The sequence below is a fragment of the Dermacentor variabilis genome, chromosome 7 (assembly GCF_050947875.1).
Source record: "Dermacentor variabilis isolate Ectoservices chromosome 7, ASM5094787v1, whole genome shotgun sequence".
Lineage (NCBI taxonomy): Eukaryota > Metazoa > Arthropoda > Arachnida > Ixodida > Ixodidae > Dermacentor > Dermacentor variabilis.
Genome location: NC_134574.1, coordinates 36,449,844 through 36,473,793, shown reverse-complemented (window position 1 = coordinate 36,473,793; position 23,950 = coordinate 36,449,844). Strand labels below are relative to the sequence as shown.

General features: G+C 48.6%; 1 protein-coding gene across 2 annotated transcripts in view; it reads left to right on the top strand.

Annotated features, from left to right (window-relative positions):
* Positions 1-23,950, top strand: part of LOC142587405 (4-pyridoxate dehydrogenase-like) — a 92,041-nt gene that overhangs the window by 50,768 nt on the left and 17,323 nt on the right. For both annotated transcript variants that reach the window (XM_075698399.1, XM_075698400.1), the window contains 4 exons: positions 12,603-12,734; positions 13,992-14,119; positions 19,888-20,055; positions 20,620-20,764. In XM_075698399.1, coding sequence (XP_075554514.1) covers positions 12,603-12,734; positions 13,992-14,119; positions 19,888-20,055; positions 20,620-20,764 — 573 coding nt within the window. The remainder of the gene's footprint in view (positions 1-12,602; positions 12,735-13,991; positions 14,120-19,887; positions 20,056-20,619; positions 20,765-23,950) is intronic.

Sequence of the window (23,950 nt, the reverse complement as noted above, 5' to 3'; positions counted from 1 at the left end):
AGATACATTAATTCTGGCTTGCCGCAAGGCAGTACGCTTGAACCTACACTGTTTAACATCTATCTTAACGACATTGTGAAGATCGACAACAGCGCTAAATGTATAATGTATGCAGAAGATGAAAAATGGGGGCCCTGGGCTAATGCGCATGCAGGCCCCACTTGCCCTATACTGAACCCCCCCCCCCCCCCTGTCGCCTGTGTTGCGTTTCGCCTGCGACACGCGGTTTTGCCGGCGCGACTGCGGCGGGGCGGCAGACATTTTGGCCCGATCGTCGTCGCCGCAACGCTCCCCGCCAGGTGTTTCCAGGCGCGACTGCGGCGATGCGACCGCAAAGGATCACCCTCTCCTTCCAGTCATTGTGCCTGAACCAGGCGATGCGACAGCAGGGGCACCCTCTCCTTCCAGTCATTGTGCCCGAACCAGGCGATGCGAAAGCAGGGATCACCCTCTCATCCCAGTCTTTGTGCCCGACCGGCAGCGCTACGACAGTGTGCGTCACCATTAGCCCATTGTACATTCACGTGCTCGTCTATTGAGGGGTTCCTTCTTGCCCTCAACTGCGAGAGTATAAAAACAGCTGCCCCCGGACGCCAAGAGGAGGGCTCCGATTTCTTCTGTTGAGTAAAGTGCTCTCCCGTCTCTCTACTTCGGTCAACCTGACCGCCAACTCTTTGCAATGTTAAAATAAACAAGTTGTTTTGTTGTTACCAGTCGACTCATGCTTTGCCGGGACCTTCGGATGCTTCCAGTTGTACCCCAGGCCGCCAGGCCAACGCTACCCTTGGGGCTTGCGACCCAGGTACAACCACGGGCGTCAGCGCCGAGTTCCCAACAACCGATGCCATCGGTGGGATCCAAACATCTGGTTGGCAGCGGTGAGATCGCCTCCGACTTCAAACAACTGTCTGCCAGCGGTGAGATCGCGACAACGGAGGCCAGCAGCGAAGAGATGCAGTTGACTGTATGCTGAGCAGCTCAACGACGATCCGGGAGCAGTGCAACGAGCCCTGTGTGACGACTGGTTGCCTGCAGCGGAACGACTGCGCGGAATTCCTGCCTGCGAGGTTTGGTGAGTGCGGGACTTTCTTCTTCTGAGCTTTGCCAGGCTTTTGTTAGTGTCAGAAACAGAGCTGGTAATTGTGGTTGTCGTTGCTGCCGGGTTAGTTTGCGGCAAGACAATAGTAAGCAGTAGAGAAAGCAGCATTCAGAGCAGCCATGGATTTGAAGTCGTTGCGCAAACCGAAATTGTTGGAGCTTGCAAGAGAGTTGGGTCTGGATGTCTCAGACAAACTAAGAAAACCTGAACTGCTAAAGGCTATTCTTGAGTTAGAGGCTGAGGATGACGAGCTGTCGGAATGCCTTGAGACCATTGAGGAGAGGGAGACTGCAAAAAGACAGGAGCGCGAACTTAAAGAGCAAAAAGAAAAAGAAGAGCGTGAACGTAAAGAACAGAAAGAGCGAGAGCAACAAGAGAAAAAAGAAGAGCGTGACCGTCAACACGCTTTGGAAATGAAGCGTCTCGAGATAGAGATGGAACGCGCTCGTAATGGAAGTCAGGCACACGGTGCAGGAGAACGTGTATTGTTCAAAATGACTGACCTGATGCGGCCGTTTAAGCTTGGAGAGGACATTGGTTTGTTCCTGGTTAACTTTGAGCGAACGTGCGAGAAGCAGGGGTTCTCTCGGGAAACGTGGCCACAGCGCTTGCTCACTTTGTTACCCGGCGAGGCGGCCGACGTAGTCGCTCGCTTGGATAGAGAGGAGGCAGAGGATTTCGACACAGTAAAATCGAGTCTGCTAAAAAAGTACCGGCTGTCTGCGGAGGCGTTCCGTCGGAAGTTTCGGGAAAATGAGAAAGGCAGAAGTGAGTCATATACAGAGTTTGCGTATAGGCTTATGTCGAACATGCAGGAGTGGCTCAAAGAAGAGAAAGCGTTCGGTGACCACGATAAAGTTCTGCAGTGCTTCGGGCTAGAACAGTTTTATAGTCGGTTACCGGAGAACGTGCGATACTGGGTCTTGGATAGGCCAGACGTTTGTACGGTGGCTAAAGCCGCTGAGCTAGCCGAGGAGTTTGTGACGCGTCGGGCTCGCGGAGCTAAGGACGGTCAAAAGGGTGAATTTGGCTCGAAGTTTGAGAGGCCGAAGTTCACGCCCATGAGATTAAAGGGGGACACGCGTAGTGCGGATGCGAGTGAAAGCAGTCCGACCAGACGTAAAGAGACGGCGGCAGCCAAACGCAGAAAGCGGTTCGAGATGAGGCGAGCGGGCGTTTGTTATACGTGCCAGAAGCCGGGTCACTTTTCGGCGCAGTGTCCGGAAACAACACCAAAAGTTGTGTTTTTTTCAATAGGCAGCACTGACGAGAACATGAAACTTCTCGAGCCTTACATGCAAGACCTCCTCGTGAACGGGAAAGAGTGCCGAGTGCTTCGCGATTCCGCAGCTACGATGGATGTAGTTCACCCGTCTTATGTAGAACCCCATATGTTCACGGGCGAGTGCGCATGGATCAAGCAAGCCGTGGAAGCTCATAGCGTGTGTCTGCCGGTAGCAAAAGTGCTTATTGAAGGACCTTTCGGAGCGCTTGAGACGGAGGCGGCAGTGTCATCTATGCTGCCCCCCCCAGTACCCGTACCTATTTTCAAACAGGTCCGATCACCTCCTGCGCGAGAAGGGGCTTTTGTTTGGTGAAGCTAGTGTTCAGGCCTTAACCAGATCGAAGGTTCGGGAGCTCGCTGCAAAGGCGGTAGTTGCGGGGCCGACGTTATCGAACAATGAAAAAGGGTCAGAGGTGCAGCAAGCTGACGAACTGAATAAAATTGAGTCTGTAGCGTTGAAGGCGCCAGATACTGGAGAGGAAATGCCCGATAAGGGAAAGTTAGAAGAGCTATCTACAGATTTGCTCATCGCGCCTTCGTCAGACGGACTTGATAGGTTGCTAAAAGTCAGCCGGTCGGCTTTGATAGCCGAGCAAAAAAAAGGATGGCAGCCTGGAAAACGTGCGCTGCAATGTCAAAGAAGGTATCGCCAGGAAAACTGCGCGTTTTGTGGAAAGAGGTGGAGTCCTGTACCGGAAGTATCTAGACCGCCGAGGAGTGGAGTTCGATCAGCTGATCGTGCCTCAATGCTATCGTCAGGATCTGTTGCGCTTGTCACACGGGGGTTCGTGGTCCGGACACCTAGGAGTTAAGAAAACTAAGGACCGTCTCTTGCAAGAGTACTATTGGCCAGGGTGTTTTCGGGACGCAGACCGTTTCGTAAGGTCATGTGACACCTGTCAGCGGGTGGGCAAACCAGGGGACAAATCGAGGGCGCCGTTGAAATTGGTACCTATCATTACGGAGCCTTTTAGACGGCTCGTTATTGATACAGTGGGACCTCTGCCGGTAACAGCCACGGGGTACAGACACATTTTGACTGTGATCTGCCCAGCGACAAAGTTCCCTGAAGCAGTGCCGCTTAAAGAACTCAGCTCAGTTGAGATAGTTAATGCACTACTGTCCATATTTGCGCGAGTTGGTTTCCCTGCGGAAATCCAATCAGATCAGGGCACAGTGTTTACTAGCGCTTTGACGACAACTTTTCTCGAAAGGTGTGGGGTAAAGCTGTTACACAGCTCAGTGTACCCCCCACAGTCGAATTCCGTTGAGAAGCTCCACTCCGTCATGAAGCGCGTGTTGAGAGCGTTGTGTTTTGAACATCGAACTGACTGGGAGCTGTGTCTGCCTGGGGTGATGTTTGCTTTAAGGACCGCGGCGCATGCGGCTACGGGGTTTTCGCCAGCTGAACTGGTGTACGGTCGCTCGCTTCGATCTCCGCTTCGCATGCTTCGAGAATCGTGGGAAGGTAGGGGCGACGACCCAGTCGTGGTGGAGTACGTACTTAAGCTCCTCGAACGCTTAAGAAGGGCACAGGAGTTGTCAGGTGAAGCAATGACAAAGGCCCAGCAGAGGGCCAAGGTTTATTATGATCGGACAGCCAGGGCCCGTCGTTTTGAGGTGGGCGATGAGGTCATGATATTGCGCACATCGCTAAACAACAAACTAGACGTGCAGTGGGAGGGCCCAGCACGAATTGTTCAGAAACTGTCGGACGTTAACTACGTGGTAAGTCTGCCAGGAAAGCGGAAAGCACAGCAAGTTTACCACTGTAATCTGCTCAAACCTTATAGACAAAGGGAAGCAGTGGTGTGCATGATGGTAAACGTTCCTGAAGAGCTTCCGGTCGAGCTTCCGGGACTAGGCTCAGTGACGAACAGGGAAGACACCGGTCAAGTCATTAGTGACCTTATCAGTAAAGCACCGCTGTCGCCCGAGCAGAAAACCGAACTACACCGGCTATTACAAGAGTTTCAAGGTCTGTTCTCTGAGAGGCCTGGTAGGACTTCTGTACTTACTCATGATATAGAACTTACCTCCCCAGAGCCAGTACGATCCAAGGCGTATCGGGTGTCACCCCGCCAGAGCGATATTATGGAGGCTGAGGTAAAGAAAATGCTACAGCTCGGTGTTATTGAGGCAGGTGAGAGTGATTATACCTCCCCTTTGATTTTAGTTGAGGTACCAGGCAAGGAACCTCGTCCTTGCGTCGACTACCGCAGGCTTAATTCCATCACTAAGGATCAAATTTATCCGATCCCTAACATCGAGGAGCGCCTTGAGAAAGTTAGTAGCGCTCAGTTTATTTCCACCCTAGATCTTGTCAGGGGTTATTGGCAGGTTCCACTTACAGAAGAGGCTAGTAGGTATGCGGCGTTCATTTCACCAATGGGAACATTCCGTCCTAAAGTGTTGAGTTTTGGTTTGAAGAACGCGCCATACTGTTTTTCAAGCCTCATGGATAAAGTGTTGCGGGGACAGCAAGAATTCGCTTTACCGTATCTAGACGACGTAGCGATATTCTCCGCATCCTGGTCTGAGCATGTGGCACACTTGCGGGCAGTGCTAACCCGCCTGCGCGAAGCGGGCTTGACAGTCAAGGCTCCTAAGTGCCAGTTAGCACAGGCCGAGGTTGTCTACCTCGGTCACGTGATTGGTCAGGGTCGTCGCCGCCCCTCTGAAATAAAAGTGGCCGCTGTGCGAGACTTTCCGCAACCGCGCACAAAGACCGATATTCGGTCGTTCTTAGGTGTCGCCGGCTACTATCAGAGGTACATCCCCAGGTACTCTGATATCGCGGCTCCCCTGACGGATGCTCTAAGAAAAACAGAGCCTCAAACAGTCGTCTGGGACGAGACCAAGGAAAGAGCTTTTAGCGCCCTAAAGAGTGCCCTAACAAGCCAGCCTGTGCTACGATCGCCAGACTATACAAAAGGGTTCGTTGTTCAGTGCGATGCTAGTGAGCGAGGCATGGGCGTTGTACTGTGCCAACGGGAAAAGGGAGAAGTAGAACACCCCGTCCTGTATGCTAGTCGTAAGCTGACCAGTCGTGAGCAGGCGTATAGCGCCACCGAGAAAGAGTGTGCATGTCTCGTGTGGGTCGTTCAGAAATTGTCATGCTATCTAGCCGGCTCGAGGTTTATCATTGAGACGGATCACTGCCCTCTCCAATGGCTGCAGACCATCTCTCCCAAAAATGGCCGCCTCCTGCGCTGGAGCCTCGCTTTACAACAATATTCCTTTGAGGTGCGTTACAAAAAGGGGAGTCTCAACGGTAACGCCGATGGCTTAAGTCGAAGCCCCTAACGTAGGAATCAGCCTCAAAATTGTTGGTTACTGATGTTTTTCTTCCTGAGGCAGGATTTTTTTTAACATATTGCTTTTGTTTAGTGTTTCAAAGTGATGATATGCTTTCTAGTGCAATTTTCCAATTTGTGGACGCGTTCTGAGTGATGCTAGACTACTGTAAGGAACTATGCAGTGGTATAAAAAGGGGAAAGAGCCTGGCAGGGCTTAGTGAGGGTTGTGCCGTGCTTGCTGACTGAGCGGTTGAGTTTCAGCGTAGTTCTAACGCTTGCCGGGAACGAGAACAAAAATGTGAACTCTCCCGAAGTCACTTTGCAGTGTCCCGTGCGAACCTGAACGAGAGAACGAGGCCTTCTCTGTGCGCTGCGCTCAAGAAACGTCGAGGGACGCCCGACTTCGGTTATGAGCATCATCGAGCGACATCCCTCCGGACAGCGGATGCAGTCCCCTGTGCATCGGGATCTCCTTCCCCCGGCGGGGCGGTCTGTTGCGTTTCGCCTGCGACACGCGGTTTTGCCGGCGCGACTGCGGCGGGGCGGCAGACATTTTGGCCCGATCGTCGTCGCCGCAACGCTCCCCGCCAGGTGTTTCCAGGCGCGACTGCGGCGATGCGACCGCAAAGGATCACCCTCTCCTTCCAGTCATTGTGCCTGAACCAGGCGATGCGACAGCAGGGGCACCCTCTCCTTCCAGTCATTGTGCCCGAACCAGGCGATGCGAAAGCAGGGATCACCCTCTCATCCCAGTCTTTGTGCCCGACCGGCAGCGCTACGACAGTGTGCGTCACCATTAGCCCATTGTACATTCACGTGCTCGTCTATTGAGGGGTTCCTTCTTGCCCTCAACTGCGAGAGTATAAAAACAGCTGCCCCCGGACGCCAAGAGGAGGGCTCCGATTTCTTCTGTTGAGTAAAGTGCTCTCCCGTCTCTCTACTTCGGTCAACCTGACCGCCAACTCTTTGCAATGTTAAAATAAACAAGTTGTTTTGTTGTTACCAGTCGACTCATGCTTTGCCGGGACCTTCGGATGCTTCCAGTTGTACCCCAGGCCGCCAGGCCAACGCTAGCCTTGGGGCTTGCGACCCAGGTACAACCACGGGCGTCAGCGCCGAGTTCCCAACAACCGATGCCATCGGTGGGATCCAAATACCTGCTACGCTACTGGAAATATGCCATGTTTCGTTTTAATTCCACCAATATAAAAAGAACGAAGTGCGATCAATGGGATTATTATTATTGTTATAATTATATGGAAAAGAACAAAACTAGCTTGAAACGCGTGCTGTTGTAAACACCAACTGATATGTTCACTTTGTGATCAATCTGCATTCTGTTTTCAGCAAAAGCTGGCTTTAAGGAAAAGTTTAGTGCACTCAAGACGAACAACAACGTAGAAAAGACAACACAGCTCAGATGTCGATACTTCTGAAGCTAGGCTCTGTTTGCATCACTAAGTTTAGTTCGATGAGGAGACGCACGGTTGTATCCAAAACATTCTTTATTAAAATTCAGGCATCAGACTGCAGTAATCGTTATACACGTTACTCTATAAATATGCAATAGTTATATACAGTACTTAAGCCAATACAAACATCATAAAGATGCACTATAATACAGATGAAAATAACCGACTGTAATTACAAAACATTATTTGAAAATATTTTCGTTAAAGGTAAGGCAAGCAAAGACGACACCAAATAAACATGGCACTATCAAAAACAACAAAAATACAGTTCTTTATAAGCACGCTAAATATCACAAGAAGAACAAACAAGTGACGAACAACGAAAATTTGCATATCTTGAATTACACTGCTCAGCGTTTCATTGGCAACGTGGAGGCTGGGAGGCGACACGATGAACTTACTGGAATTATCCATGTATAGCGCAAACAGTCCTCTTTTAAAATGGCATCTTTGGGCGCCTTCGCTTTGGCGAAATTAGATATAGTCTGTTCGAAGGATAGATCGCCGAGGAGGTCACTTTCAATGGACATGATAGCAAGCGAGTTCACCTTGTCGTGAAGGACGCTCGAACAAAGGCGATTTTTTTATCAGCGACAACTTGAAAAACGATCGTTCGGTCTCACAGTTTGCCACGGGCATGCCTAAGTACATTCGGAAATCAATAGAAAGGTCCGGAAACAAATCAGTAAGCTTTCTTTCGTGCAGCAACTTCATTATTCCCAGGGGAATCGTGTCCTGGCAGATAGAGCTGTGCAGAAAATTCGAAACTGAACGATTTCAGCGGAAAATGCTGGCTCCAAATAATTTTTGTAGGTTTTCACCGACTTCTCAGCCTGCTGTGCCAGAGAGGCCTCGCTCCCAACTTCTGTCAGCAATTTTAAGGCTCCAAACCTTTCGCAGAGTTCAGTGTAGGCACCCTTTGGCACTCGCAAAGCAGAGCCTATACTGTCAAGTACAACATTGTAGGTCTCTACGATAAACTTTTTTTCTATTTTGTAGCGCACTGTCGCTTTTACCGTCCGAGTGCTTCCTCAAAACGATTCGTTTGCCCTCATCCTGATAACAGTAATTGGTACTTAGCGTGCATGCTCTCTCTTCGAAGGTATCAAAGAGAAGTCGCAAAAAATTAACAACGCCTTCTAGAGAGCTCAGCAGGTCTGCAGCAGTTGAAATGTCTAGGCCTGCTTTCTGAAGCGCTACGCTCGTTTTGTCAAAGGGCTCCAAGATTTCGTTCCAGAAAATCGCCATGAATGCAGTCTCTAGTTTTGTCATTTTCTCGAAGGGAGAGTGCGCTTCGTTCTTAGTGTCACCGTTTTCTTCCTCGTTCTTTGATATAGCTTCAAGGCAACACAAGACTGCATTGAATTTTTTCAGAATGGCCTTACATCATTCAGCGTGTCTTGACCACCTGGTCTCAGAGAGACTTTTCAAAACAAACTGCTGGCCACTACCGCCCATGCTGTCCAAAAGATACCTCCATCGCTTAGGTGAGGCAGCAAAGAACCTATACAGTCTCTGAATTACGACGACAAATTTGACTGCCTCAAGGCAACAGTCAACACTACACGCGCCAACTAAGTTCAGTGCATGACCAGCACACGGGACGTAGACTGCCAATTCGTTCAGGTGTTTGATTTGAACTTCCAGTCCATTGGATTTTCCTGACATACTACTCGCATTATCATAACCTTGGCCCCTACAATCATCAATTGAGATGCCTTGGCCGACAAAAGGGACATCACGGTATCGAAAAAATACAAGCCGGTATGCGATTCAATTAGAACTAATCGAAGAAAGCGTTCGTGCACTTTCCCATTTAAATAATACGTATCGTAAAACAACTGACAGCTGATCAACATGAGTAAGGTCTCATGTCGAATCAACAATTAAAGAGAAGTATTTTGCGCGTTTCACTTCGTCAACGAGACGTTCCTTGACAGCTTTTGTCATGTGCTCGATAAGTTCATCACAAATGGTATTTCATAGATATGATGGGTGACCTTTTCCTTTGTTCCCGTAGCATTTGATGTGCTCCTCTAGAAAGGGATCAAACTTGGCAATGGCCTCAAGAAATCCCATATAATTGCCATTTCTCGGTGAACCAAAAATCTACTCAGTATCCCTAAACGCTAAATTGCGCTCAGCTAGAAGCTTAACTAAAGCGACTACGCGCTTCAACATCTCTGTCCAGTGAGCGGTCTCAGTGACAAGATGCTTAACCAGCTCTTTGTCAATTCCGCTGCTCGATTTAGAGCAGGTGAGCCATGCTGCCACGGAGTTCCGGTCCGGTGTTCGACGCTATTTGCATGTGCGCAAACCTTTCCTTCAGCCCTTTTCCAATCAGATAACCGTGCGTGGTGAAAGCACTAGGGTTGCTTGAAATCGAAAATAGTTTGCACATGAAACAGTAAACGGAACCTTTGGACTCTGAGTAAATTAACCAGTGTCGTTCGTAGGCCGCCCCATTTGCAGCCTTTCGCACGAAAAGATGAGGTGACATATAGCGTTTCTGAGTTTTGTGTTGATTTCGGAAGACGGAAAATTTTCTGCCCGATTTTGAAAATACAATAGCCCTTTCTCAAGAAATACACTCCGAAAGCTGTCAGTAATAACGTCCGGCCACTTAGCAGGGTCACTTCGGAGGAGGAGGAGGAGGAGGAACTTTATTATTGCAGAAACCGTTGCGCAGTTTATTCCTAGGTGGTTCCCTCTGACAAGGCTCCACTGGCGATCGCGGCTTGCCGGGCATTGCCGGGGGTCGCCAGTTGGCTTCCCAGGTCCAGTTCGGAGAGTCTCGCCTCCCAAGATCACGTAGTGAGTGTGTAAGCTGTGACTCATGGCGAAATTGCGTCACTTCAGAGAATCTCTCAACGTACCTCTTTCTTCAGGGGTGTCTGTGCTTCTCTGTTGCCGCAACGAGAAGCCGTCTCATTCATCCTCTCGAGGCACACTGTGTGGGTTGGAACATGATTATTTGAAGCCAAACTAACAGGAAACAAGTGAGTCGGTTCTTGGAGTGTTATTTCCTGGCGCTCGTCAGTAGAAGGAGGCTCATCGGGGAGGTTTGGCACCTGTTGATGAGCAGTAAATCGGGCGTGGTGGACCGGACACTTGGAGCTCTATGGCACGGGCCCGGCCGAGTAGCATAGACGTTGCTGACTCATGAAGCGGACAGGGCTTGGCTGGCGTCGGTTGCTCAGAAATATGGACGATCGAGGTTGGCACCGTTTTCACAGGATCCAGACAACCCAGATGAGTCAAACTTTGCTTCTTGCCAGGAAACCGTGGTGATGGAGTTCGCAAGTCCTCCGTAGAAGCACAGTCGGTACTATTGGGCGTTTGATATGGACTCTGGGTAGAGCGATCATACTGCTCCGCGGAAGCGCATTCGGTAGCTACTTTGTCATCTTTGGTAGCTTCTTTCGACGCTCTTCTCTTCCTAACTTCGCCTTTCGTTTAGAGGCACCACTTTGAGGCTTCCGAACGAGCATTTTCGCATGAATGGACGCTAATCGTTCACCGGGCACTTCGTCAGTCCGACGCGACCGCAGGTGTCCAACGGTGGCCGTCGCGATGACTGGCATACGCTGCCTGAATGGTCCGTGGCTGGCCGAGAGTGGTGCGTGCCATGGGAGCTCCTCAGCGGGCGGGCTTATGCAAGCTTAACCGGCGGCTCGGGACGGAATCGCAGCCCGCGATCAACTTCCTTTTATAGACGCGCGCCACATCTGTCTCTTACTAGAGCCAAACCAGGCGTTCACATACGCATGGAGTTCATTGTAGAAATTCCCTCCTTTTCCGTACAAACTCACTCCATCTCCCGTTCCGGTCTCGTCTTCCTATTGGCTAGGAGGAAACGTCTGTTCAGGGAGGTTCTCGATTTTCTTTCGCCCCATCGAAGCCGAGCGCGAGAACGAAAGGGAGAGGGCAACTCCTAGCGCGGGCGAAGTTGCGCTTCCTCCGTCACCTGAGTCATCTTTTTCTACTTCTTTCTGGAAAGTTCGGCAGCCAGTGTGACCTACTTTTTCAGTCGAGCGAGCGTGAGGGTGCGCAGCCACTAGGCAGGAATGGGCCCTTTGTGTGCAGCTCTCCAACTTCCCCCTTCACTTTTCCACAACCCTAGCCCAAACAGTGAACATTCCATGCGCCACGGCAAGCGGACAAAAGCACGTGTGACGTCTTCTTTCCTTTCCTGCCTAGACTCTGCCATCAGACTCAACATCATGGGCTATCGGACTCATCCTGCCCCGCCCATATTACCATCAGGGTAAAGAAAAGTCGAATGGGAGGCACTGCTGGGTACTGCAGCACATCCTTTGTATGAGAAGGAAAGCGACGGAACTATTTGAGAGGTGCAGAGTGGCTTGGTGGTGACGAGGGGCCAGGGAGATTTGGGTCCTCGTCCCACATTACATGTTTGAGGTGTTTCTTTTTTGCCCCTCCTCTCCAGACGTCACTGGAGAGACGGACTGAGAGGAAACCACGAAAACTCTTTTAAGCAAAGGCACCTCGCTTCGTAAGAAAGAGGGCCCCGCCGGGGTGGCGGGGGATTCCTGTTTTTGCAGCTCGACAAGCTTTCCCCAAATGATCAGGCTAAACGCATGCTGTTACATTAGGCGGGGGGCTCCGTCTGCCCTTTCTGGTTTTCTCGCTTCATACATGTAGCTCGAAGTGCCGATGCCCATGGTTCCATATACTAAAATGAGCCCCCTTCTCCTACTGTCCGAGATGAGGCCTTGGGCTGCAGCCCCTTTAGCCCCTCCCCCCCCCCCCCTTAATCCAGTGCTGCGCTTCATGAAAGTCACAGCAAGCAGAAGCATCATTAGGTGCAGTTTTGCGCCGAACTGGATAAGAAAGTCCGGCAAAGTCTAGAGCACGAACTTTAGTGCTACGAGAATGCGCGCGCGTGCCTTGATAAGCGCGAAACACTTCTTTTTGTCCCCAGTGAACGTGACACTTACCCCCGTATTCCGAAATGCATCTTAACTTCAAGCCCACGCTTGACTTAAATGACACCTGTCTTGAGCGCACCAAAGGAAACCCGACGAGCGGCTTGGGCGCGTTCGCATCAGGCGTCGTTTATATCAAGTCAAGCATGGGCTTCAACTTAAGATGGATTTCTGAATACGGGGTTTACTATCGTAATACATCAGATGAGCAAGCAGCATGACGAATTGCTATTCAAGAATGGGATCGTAATTTTTCTTGTAGCCCAATGAATTTAGCGCAAGTGTTTTGATCTCATGGCTGCTGATATTGTGTTCATTTGGGAAGCACCGAAAAGAACACCAAATTACTGCAATAAATTTTCGGGCCGTGAACCTGCTGAACACAAATATTAAATGATTATTGCTTACGGGAACGCCATTGTGCCTTCCGAAGTCAGCTTGCGGCATTTGCCTTAAACTAGGGGGTCTATAATGCTGCTGACGCCTTCACCTTTTCAGGATATCGGGGGAACAGCGGGAAAGTGCCGGTAACATTTACCGTCACGCAAACACAACTCGTTTCCACTTTCCTGGAAGCGGGCCGAGTACTCGGCTATAACTTGATCGACTACAACGGCCCGGAGCAGGCAGGTAAGCACAACACCATCTACGCGTTTGGTGGTGACACGCACATGGCAGGCTTTCCCGTAACACCCCAGTAAAGAAAACAAAAAGCTTTATTGAGTCCTTGAATTAAAAATTAAAAATAACTTATGCTGCTTTACATGCAAAAACCAACATCTGATTATGAGGCACGCTATAGTGGAGGATTACGGAATAATCTTGACCACCTCGAGTTCTTTAACGGGCACGTTAATGTAAGTACACAGGTGTTTTCGCTTGTGTGCGCAGTGAATTGCGGCCGCCGAGGCCGATATAGACAGTCAAACACTTCCGTACTTTATATTTTTCTGCAGTAGTCAAACTTCGCCGTGACAACTTGTATAGCCTCTATAGCGCTATATAAAACATGATAGCGGTCATTCCAGCTGCACCAAAAAAACCTGGTTTTGGCAGGTATCACAATGTCGCAGTACCAGTTAGACAACTTTAAGAGATTAAAATTTTATTTTAGGATGAGCCCTACTGTGTAATTAATTACTGAAGAAGTTTGATATAACCGGTATATAAATGGGCTTTAGGGCGATTTTCGCATATTGCGAAACTACAGGCGGTTTAAAAAATGCTGAAGGCTTACCTTCGTGGTTGGTTTACAGAGACAAACACTACTTCTAAAGCATAATGCATCACTAAACCGTAGAACAGGATGTGTCCGCGTTCCACTGAATATTTCCTCAAAAGGTCTCCTTCACCTACTGTGTGACATATGTAAGGGAAGAGCCCTAATATTTGGTCGCGCAGGCCGGTCACAGATATATTGAAACTGTTGCTAGCCTAAAGTCTCTTAAAAAAATAACATGACGACATTACTGCCTGGCTTTGCTTCGAGGACTGGTGAAATTACTCACAAAACTTCCTCGCGCTCCGTTAGCTATCACAGTCTTTCAGTTCCTGCTGCGCTCCGCGTTCGCTTTTTCATCCTTCGCTGTGCTCGTTCGTTTAGTTACGCCAAAGGAGGCCGCCGACGCTAAACGCAAGAACGAACGCCTAAGAGCAGCGCTCTAAAAGGCGTATTTATTATTAGATGCGTATGATTACTTGAAGGTATACACTGGAGGACCACGCGCTATTCACACTGACCAAAAACTGGAAACGCTAGAAAGCGAGTGTCCGCTTTATTTGGTTTCTGTTGCACAGCGTCGGGAAAAATCCAGAGGTCGATACAACATTGGAATAAAAATTTGAAATACATATTTATGACTTCTCCTTGCCATTTTCACTCCGCAGGTTTCTCACGCACTCAAACTACAAGTTTCGAAGGAAGACGTTTCAGTGCCGCCAAGAGCTACATCAGACCAATCTACAAGAAGCGTTCCAAGAATTTGCATTTGTTTCTCCAAAGTCGGGCCACTAAAGTGAGATTTTTTTCCCAGACGCAAAATTGTTCATCTGCACATCGATCGGAAAATATTATTCAAACAGCGCTACTAGCACTTAAAGACCAGTGTTTGGTATTCTAACGTAGTGAGCGGTCGCTTTCTAATTGAAGAGAGACTGACGTTTGCATTCGTGGACTTAACAAATGATCATTTTAAATATATACCCGCTGTAGTTGCTTAGTGGCTATGGTGCTGGGCTGCTATTAACGAGGTCGCTGGATCGAACGCCGGCCATAGCGGCCGCATTTCGATGGGGCGAAAAGCGAAAACACCCGTGTACTTAGATTTAGGTGCACGTTAAAGAACCCCAGGTAGTCTAAATTTCCGGAGACCTCCACTACGGCGTGTCTCATAATCAGAAAGTGGTTTTGGCACGTAAAACCCCATAATTTAAGTTTAATAAAATCATTTTATAGAAATTATTTACGGCATCGTCCTCATCGTCATCCTCATCATCATCAGCCCATTTCTATGTCCAGTGCGGGACAAACGCCTCTCCCAGCGATCTCCAATTACCCCTGCCTTGCAATAACTGATTCGTACTTGCTGTGCCGAATATCCTATTCTCATCAGCCCACTTAATTTTCTGTTGTCCTCGAGCACTTCTGTTCCGCTGACATCAATTCCGTCACTATAATCGACATTTGGTTATCTGCCCTACATAAATCATGACCTTCCCAGCTCAAAATGTTTCTCCTAACATAAACTGGAATATCGGCCATCCCTTTGCAACTCGCCGTGGTTGCTTAGTGGCTTCGGTGTTCGGCTGCTAAGCACGAGGTCGCGGGCGACCACGGCGGCCGCATTTCGATGGGTGCGAAATGCGAGAACACCCGTGTACTTAGATTTAGGTGCACCTTAAATTCCTCTTAAGAACTCGGGACTGACTGCTATTCTGCCTAATCAAACGCATCTAAAACGCAGAAATGTTTGTCTTAGATGACTCCTGGGCCATGTTTAATGAAATATGTCGCATCTTAAAGACAAAGTTAAATTGTAGTGGTTGTTGAAGCCGCACTTCGATTTAGAGCACGAATGTTTCACCAAAATTGATGATAATAGGCAAGTTGCAAAAATAAATGCACGAAGTTTACGAATCTGTAATTCTGCACCAAGAATACATATTGAAGTTCGGCAAACTGCCTCCGTGAGAACATCTAAAGCTGGCAGATTTGATCTGGTAAGTGATATCTTATACAGATTTGTTACACTGTTTGCGAGAGTTTGAAAATGTTGTACTCGTATATTAATGGTGTATTTTGGAGCCATGTATAGGGTTTTCCAGCTATCATGCACCGTACTTCTAAAATAGAAGGGCCATTATGCCCCAGGATAACTAAGTTCATATCGTTCACAGCCAAATAGAGCAGCCATCCATAATTTTTTGTTGATGCCTTTGAGTTTAATACTTAATTCCAATTAGTGATGTCATCAGAAGCCAACAAACACTGACACCAAGGACAACATAGGGGAAATTACTTGGGATTAATAAATGAAATAAAGGAACGATAAATTAATGGAAATGAAAGTGCATGAAAAAACGACTTGCCGCAGGTAGGGAACAATCCCACAGCCTCAGCATTTCGAGTGCGATGCTCTACCAATTGAGCGACCGCGGCGCCGTTTCCTCGTCCACTTTCTTGGGTATCCTCCTTGAACGGAGGATCGAGGTTTCTTAGCGCGTCTTGTATGCATTTGTCCCCAGACATGCCGGTGTTGCGAAGTGCGGTCGAGTTTGTTTAGGGCCACGCCGCCGCTGGCTGCCCGCGCGGTGAGGCAGTGGCCACGGACGCCCCAATTGATGATTGATGTGTCTGAAGGGGTTATGTTCTGACTGGTGTTGTATAAGTCGCGGGTCGCTTTTTTCGTCGCGACGATATATTGGATTTTCTACAAGCACTGCTCCATGAGGGCACATGTAACCGGCCAACGAAGGCCTCAGGGGAGCACTTGAAGTTATAATAACGCAGGTGGCGCAGGTCTCCAGGGCGCCCAAGGGGCAGCGGGGGGATCAAAGCTAGAAGCAGGGAGGCCCGTGGGCTGAGGCCCCGGTGGCCGAAGCGTGCCAGGGGGCGTTCGCATAAAAAATTGGCTGTCCGCGATAGCGGACAGGCGATCTTATACAACCCTGACACGCGCAGGCCTCGGCGAGCCCTAACCCACGGACCGGTGGGGGTCTAGCTTTGGTGTCCCCGTTGCCGCTGTAGTGTCATGGGGGCGCCGCCAATAATGCGAAATAATGACACGTTGTTTCAATTAGTAAAAAAACACGACTGAATAAATATAATTGCGTCCAGCCGCCAACTTGTGACGATAAGTTCAGCACTACCGCGCACCGCGACTTCTTCAACGCCAGTCAGAACTTAGTCTCTGAATACGTCGGACAGACCTTGTCGCGCCTACGGCGCTGCTGCTGAGTCAGTCATCGTCACCGGCAGCCTTTCACCCACTTGAGTTCAACTGCGGCTGCTAAGGCGCTCTGCCTTCTAGATTTTCAATATACGCGGCCCGGGCTCTATCGGTCGCAAGCTATGATACGCCACGACTGACTTAGCACGAGCGCCACAGGTGCGAGACAGCCTGTCCGACACAGCGGTCGCCACATCGGGCGACCGTGCCTGCTGCTTCACCTATTTTACCACGCCGGCCGCCAGCGTCCGAGAGTAAACTCGACCCCACTCCGCAATGCCGGTACGCCTAGAGGCAAACGCCTACAACACGCGCTAAGTAGCCTCCTCCGTAGTGCCTTCTTCTTCTTCTTCTTCGTGATTTGAGGAGAGGGAAAATACGCTCAGTTCTGCAGCCCATATGGGAGCACGGCGCAGCGTAATGGGGAATGGGGGCGGGGAAAGAAAGATGAGAGGGTAGAGGGGGAAAGGGAGAGTAGGCTTCAGGCAGCAGACGTCAGCATCATCCCGGGGCGATGGCCGGCGCTCGGGCAGAGGCCGTGTGAGGCCGAAGTCTATTGGCGATCTAGAAGCCCGTTTGTGTAAACATATTCAAGCAGGCTTGCCAGAGCTGGGAGGTGGTAGCGGGCCGGGAAGAGCAGGTGTGTCTCTGACGTAGCCGGAAGTCCATACCGTCGGTAGGTGGCAGTGACTGGAGCGCGTTCCTGGGCTAATGCAGGACAGGTACAGAGTAGGTGCTCCAGGGTCTCGGCGTCACCGCACCTTCTGCAGGCCGGCGAGGCGATGTGTCCCTTGGCATGGAGCCTAGCTGCCGTCCACACGGAGCCCGTGCGCAGACGAAGGAGCGTAGTGTATAGGCAGAATCATATTCAAGGTGCAAAAGCCCAAGATTTTCTCTCTCGCGCCTCCTCTTACTCGCGGCTGCGCAAAAACGGCTGGTTATCCCTCAAATGAACGTCTTGTGCGTCTGAGGGAAGGACGGAATAGTGCGTCTAGAAGAGAGTCAGCAGAGGGCTTCCTGTTGAACAGAGAGCGTTTGAGAGAAAGGTGACTTCGCGAACCGCTCGCGAGCTCTACGCACCGCGTACGACAGCAAAACTCGGCTGAGATGTTCACAGCAGCGTATGCTACGCGCTGACTATGTTATGTCACCAGGCCCGAGGGGTAGTTAAGGGCCACTTTAAAGCTGGCGAAGTTTTGGCGAAGGTGAGTTTTGCCATTTTATAGCGATAGCAGCTATGTAGACACTCCAAGTGCACTTCTGCCTTCGGTGCCCTCATGAGGTTTCATATAGAGTCCGAGGCGGATAACATCGTCGCCGCACGCCCTACGCTCCATGTGCCAGTGAAGGCGTGTGAGGGAAGCTGAGGATCGCTGCTCAATTTCGCCCCCGCGAAAGAGACAAGAGCGGGCAGGAAGCGCGCCGTCTACCGTCGTGCTCCAGGCCAAAGGTGGCTTTGCTCCAGGCACCCAACATTGCCAGCCACAGGGGGAACGAGAAAAGCGGAGGGGAGGGGGGGGGGCGTCTACTTCGGAGTGACCTGCGTTGGGGGCAGAGTCTAGGTGCGTCGACGGCTCGTAGTTTTGTGAGCGTTGTGCGCTCTCGGCGCTAAACTTTCGTTGAAGCGATTGACAGCACGGTTGTAACTTCGCTGGCCGCTGCTACCGCATTTTCTCACGCTAGAGTTTTGACAGCGAGTTTCCCCGGTCATCGAGCTACATTGGTTCATATATGCTTGTGTGCACTCCGCAACGTGCTTGTTGATTTAGTAAATGTGCCTATGTTTACAAGTTTATACGGCCGATAAAGCTACTATCCTGACTTGGTGCAGCTGTCCACTAATTTTTCATCGCAACCGATGCTTCGCCTTTCGGGCGAAGCATTTTACAGGATGCCCCAGTAAAATGAAAACTCACTCGACTAACCATCCGTCCGCATCAAGAAGCAGCGCCCTCAATCACGCTACACAGGAATTAGTGGCACAGCTTGTGGCTGTGCTTATCTGGCGCAACCTGCCCATGACTGCGCGGTGCCTTGATGTTGATACAGAAAGAGGGCCGATAACTAGTGGTTGATGAGTCGTGGAAAGAGTGCGCTGCTAACCTTATCTTATATTTAAGATTTTGTATACCTGTATAACTATATTGAACTCCTTTTCTTTATATGCATCATACCTAGTCAGATTCAGCGCAGTGCTAGCCGAGAAGAAACGATTTCAACGACTTTTCCTTTCCTATGTAATTAAATAAGGACGTCCCACCTCTCCCCTCCCTCGAACTAAGAACACCGTCCTAAGAGCTAGGAAGTTTTAGCTCGGAGCTTCTATTTAAATACGTGGAAAAGGAGAAATCGATTTTCTCAGCAACTATGGCAACAAATTGGTGAGGTATCTTGTATGTAAAAAAAAAATAATCTAGGCACCTTTGGAAGCCGACATTACCGACGGTGACAATATTTTTTTAGGATGTCGATTTGTTTATAAAAATTGAAAACAATGTCGCTATCTTCCACGACAAAACTATCAAGTTCACAAGTCTCTGATCACTAATAAATGTTATATAACAATTCTGTAAATTGCACCTAATACTACATATAAAGTGGACAAAATTGGTGTATTATACACCGATGTACATTATAGTGTTTTCATGTGAGTATGACTGCTGCAAAACCATCGCAAACGTTGTAAACAATTCTCGCGAAATGTCAATTTCTATATCCGATTTGTGCACTTTAATTGCTCTAACAGACGCATTTTACAGCATGGCGATACCTGCTTTTGATGTAGAAGTACGAATTTGTAAGTTTCTTGCTCCCATTTTTCTAAGACACATTAGAAAAATGATTGCAAAAAGTTCATGAATGAAAATTTTTGCTCAGCAGTCCCTAGACTTTTTCTCTATGTCTAAAAAGAAGAAAAAATTCATTAAAATCGGTCCAGAATTCTTTTCTTTCAGAAAAGCATTTCTGCGTTTTACAGGTATTTTAATAGGCAGCATCGGGGTTCAGCCCGAGCTAAAGTGTCCTCTTAAGCTCAACTCGAATGAAGCGTTTTTACCCTCGTCTCCTGGCATTGCACTGCTCGAGGTCAGCGAATGAATGGCTGTTGAGCTCTATCGCTAAATAAGTGGCTGAATATTCAAGTGCGACCCATGTCAACCGGAAAGCTAGCCTCAATATCTTTCAGTTTTACTTGCTCATTTGCCAAACCAATACGCCTTATACAAACACCCCATCAAAAGCTTCGTAATGGTTACGTTTATCATTGCTCTTTTTTTATTGAACAAGGGACGCTCATCGCCAACACTTATAATTACGTTCTCTTGTTTATTATTTAGGTTATATTCAAAAACAATAGAGCTGTTGGAGTCCACTTCGTGAAGGGTGGCATCCAACGAAAAGCACGAGCAAGGCGGGAGGTGATTCTGTCGGCAGGCGTCATCGGTTCAACGCAGCTCCTCCTCCTTTCAGGAGTAGGACCCGCGAGAGATCTCGAAAAGCTGGGCGTAAGCTTGTATTCTTTCCTCATAACGAAACATTTGGTGCATCCTTTACAATTGCTCTGACACGAAGCCGTGGCTCAATCACATGGCTCTCTGCTGCTGATCATAATGTCAGAGGATGAAATTCCAGTCGCGGCAGCCACATTTCAACGCGGGCGGAATGCGAAAATGTGCATGCATGAAGGTCTTGCTGCTTGTCACATCTCGGTGCCTGTGGCAAAATGTTAGAGAGCCATTCCATGGTGGCGGCATTCTGATGGAGGCGAAATGCAAGAAGGCCGGTGCACTGTGCATTGGGTGCATGTTAAAAAACCCCAGGGGGTGAAAATTTGTCCGTAGTCCCCCACTACGGCGTGCTTCGGAATCATATCCTTGTTTTGGCACGTAAAAGACCAGAATTTAATTTTATCTTCAGAGCCATATATCACTGTTACATGGTTATGTCTGGTTGGGAAGTCCTTTTCCGCATCATATTTTTGGGGGCTGCAAAAGAGCGTGTTAGTCGAAGCATCCTGGATTTGTGCGATGTTCTTCTGCTGCCAGTAGCCATGCTCTACTAAATTTCAGATTCCGGTGGTTGCGGACCTTCCAGTGGGCGAGAATCTCCAGGACCACTTGTTCATGGGTGGAATGGCTGCCACGATAGACGTCGACGCCGGACTAAAGCCACAAGACATGGCAGTAGTGAGAGAGTACGCTCGCACAAAAACAGGTAGCGTCAGGATGGCGATTCAATAGTATAGCGATCCGTTAGCACGGCATCTTGCTTGCAGGACCTTTCACCAGCCAATACCAAAAATTCTGATTGTGGTCATACATAGAAGAGAGAAAGTAAATAAATAAGAAAGGCTGCGGATATGTTACCCCGAACAGGAAAACAGCTTTGCTAAGCTGTACTGAGAGACGGCGAAATGAGTGGTACAAGAAGAAGTAAATTGAGAGTCACACAGAGCACATGTGCACAATCACGTATTCTTGGTTTGTAGCACGAAGGGACACGGAAGAAGACTAGAAGAAGACAAGACGAGCGCTTACAGCCCCCCCCCCCCGGAAAATTGCCACTGATGTGTAGTATCATTCACAGGAAACTTGAGCAGGCGGGCTGAAGAAGCAAAAAATGCTGCGGCGTTAGGCATGTGCCCCCTTTTTCTACCTTGTAACAATGGTATTGTTTATCACATTCCACTCAAGTGTGGGAAGGCGAATATTGAACAGAGCAGCAGGTGCCTCAATATCAGGCTAAAAGAACATAAACGATCACTTAACAACCCTAATATTTCACATCTAGCGTCGCATTGCTCTGCTGTCGGTTGGAAACCTCTGTTTGAGGGCACAAAAGTCCTTTCAAGACAAAATGCCAAACTACACGGGAAATAATTGAGGCGTTTCCCATTAAAAGATTTGGAGAGAATTGTTTTAGCTGGACTATTAGCTGGAATATTACTATTATATAATTTCAGTATCTCTGGGAACGTGCGTAAGTCTCAAGTAGTGCCCTATATTGTTTCTTTTGCTTTGCTAACTTCTTATATGTTTATCTGTTAACTAGTAGTCTTTACACCATGTCATGTTGGTCTGCTACGGTTTTTGCAACCACTTATATATATGCTGATGGTTTCAATTAAAAATTAGTTGTCAGTTAGCGCTCGTCCTGCCTTCCTATAGTCTTCGTCTGTGTCCCTTCGGTCTACAAACCAAAAATATGTTACCGTACCAACTCGCCCAACAGCCCATCCTTTTACACAATCACAGCCTGTCACAATCGCAGCACATCATGGTGTTCAACAGAATAAACATTAATTGTGGCTAAAGCCGTCTGTGCAACATTGTTGCGCTCAAATAGTGTAGCTATTTTCCTAATTTGTTGTCTGCTATGGTGCCTTATAATGTCGCCTTTACAAAGTGGTGTGTTCTGACCGTGGTCTGAGATCAACGCGAGCTAGCGCACTCGCGAGCCAACGTCTCCGCAAAAATATTGAGGGCGATCACACAGAACATGTCCAAGCGTTTCTTCCCCACCGGTCATCCCACGTAGGGTCGTCGGCCATGCCAAAAAGGGCCTCGTACATGTCACCCGTAGGCCTTACTCATTCGTAAGGTAGCCTCACTTCGGAAGGACCCAGCTCAGATGCGAAAGCTGCCGGTGGTCTTTCGTCGAAGGGCATAGTAGTTTCATTCCATACAAACGACGGAGTTGTGTAGCCACGCAAGGCAATGTTTTCGCGTGGTGGATAGACCAGGACACGTTCATAGCAAGTGGAGCTCTACGAATGCTCTCGCCCGTGTCACTGGTGTCATAGGTTAGGTTCAGTGACTAATCACGGTATTGGATCGTCAACGCAGACCCGCGCAGGCATGCGCAGACGATGGAGTGCCACGGGTGCCCGGAGTGTAAGCGTCGGGATCGTGAGATGTTTTCTGTCGGAATGTTTCGTCGTACGACAAAATCTCTTTTGGAGAAAGTTTTCTATTTTGTCAGAGATGAATCGACCACGTCACACCTCCTAGCTGTTGGCCTGCTACAGGCGCGCGGCAAGAGAAATGGATGGAGGGGGAGGTTAACTAATGCGCGCCTCTCACAATTGCGCGTGCCCGGTAATTCCCTCACGCGCCTTCATGGCTCGGTGTCGAATGACTTTGTAGCAATGTAGCTGAACTCTGTTGCTCCCCATGACGGTTGCTTCGGAATCGTAGAACGGAATAAAGAGACGCTAAAGAACAAGCCTAAAACAGTTTAGCCTGGTAAACCATTCTTTCAAAACTATATTCGCATTCATCTTGCATAAAGAAGCTTGATCATTATTGTTTAAAGTGGGCAGATACATCATTTGCGCCAATTTCACGCCTTTCTTTGAGTGATGGGACGTGATAGTGACGGCACGCATTTCAAACTATTCTCTCCGATTTGGGCTATGGTGGTTTCGGGAAAGTTAGAAAAAGTGCGGCTATGGAATTCGTCTTTACCGATAAATTAGAGTAGGCGTTCACAAAAATGATGATGTCATTGTGAGCTGTTGCTTCAACTTCAAGGCGGCATCGCTACCCGTGGTTAATTTTCGCGCAGAATACACATGACTAACTAGAAAACAGCACAGAGTAATATTTCCTGGAACCAGGATGCAATCTTTCTATAAAGGGGCAGTTTGTTTTTGTCGAGTTTGAGTGTGTGTGAAGGGAGGGAGGGGGATGCAGAGCATTGAAATCAGAACAATCAAAGTAACCGTGCTCTATCATCTTTTTGCACGCATAAACTTCACACTTTGGATAGTCCTAAACAAGTTGTGCGAGTGGGGCATTGAATGGGAATTGCGCGATATTCAAAACCTGCAACCATTTGACTGCAATGAATAACACTCGTACCTTAAATACTAACAGCAACAAAACTTCCATTTGAATATATTTGTTATACATGAATTATACGTACTATTCAAGCAACCGTGGCAAAGCTTTAGGCCTGCTAATCGTGCACTTTTCTTAGTGCGCTTAACACCCAAGCCGACAACGCGTGCACACGGTGCATAGCGGATATGACGCCAATCTCAGCAAATCAACTCGGCGATTTTCGGTGGGCGCAGCTGGCGCCTACTCTCTGATATCATGACGAGGAGCCGCTCTTCTTTAGTTTACATACCAAAAATATTATATTCTTGTGAGGTTTTTACGAGGCATTTACTTCCAATTAATATGTTTAATATTGATTAGAGATTGCTTTACATCTACACTATTTGAAACTGGCTTTTTTAGGCGGTCGAAAATTTTGTTGAAGTTCGCTTTTAAGTGCTTTTCGTATGTTTTTATTACCTCTCCTACAAGAAACAATTAGCGCAGGGGCAGCCTTCTTCCCCCTTGCATTGTTTACTTCACAATCACGACAAGCAATGCATTATTCACTTAATGC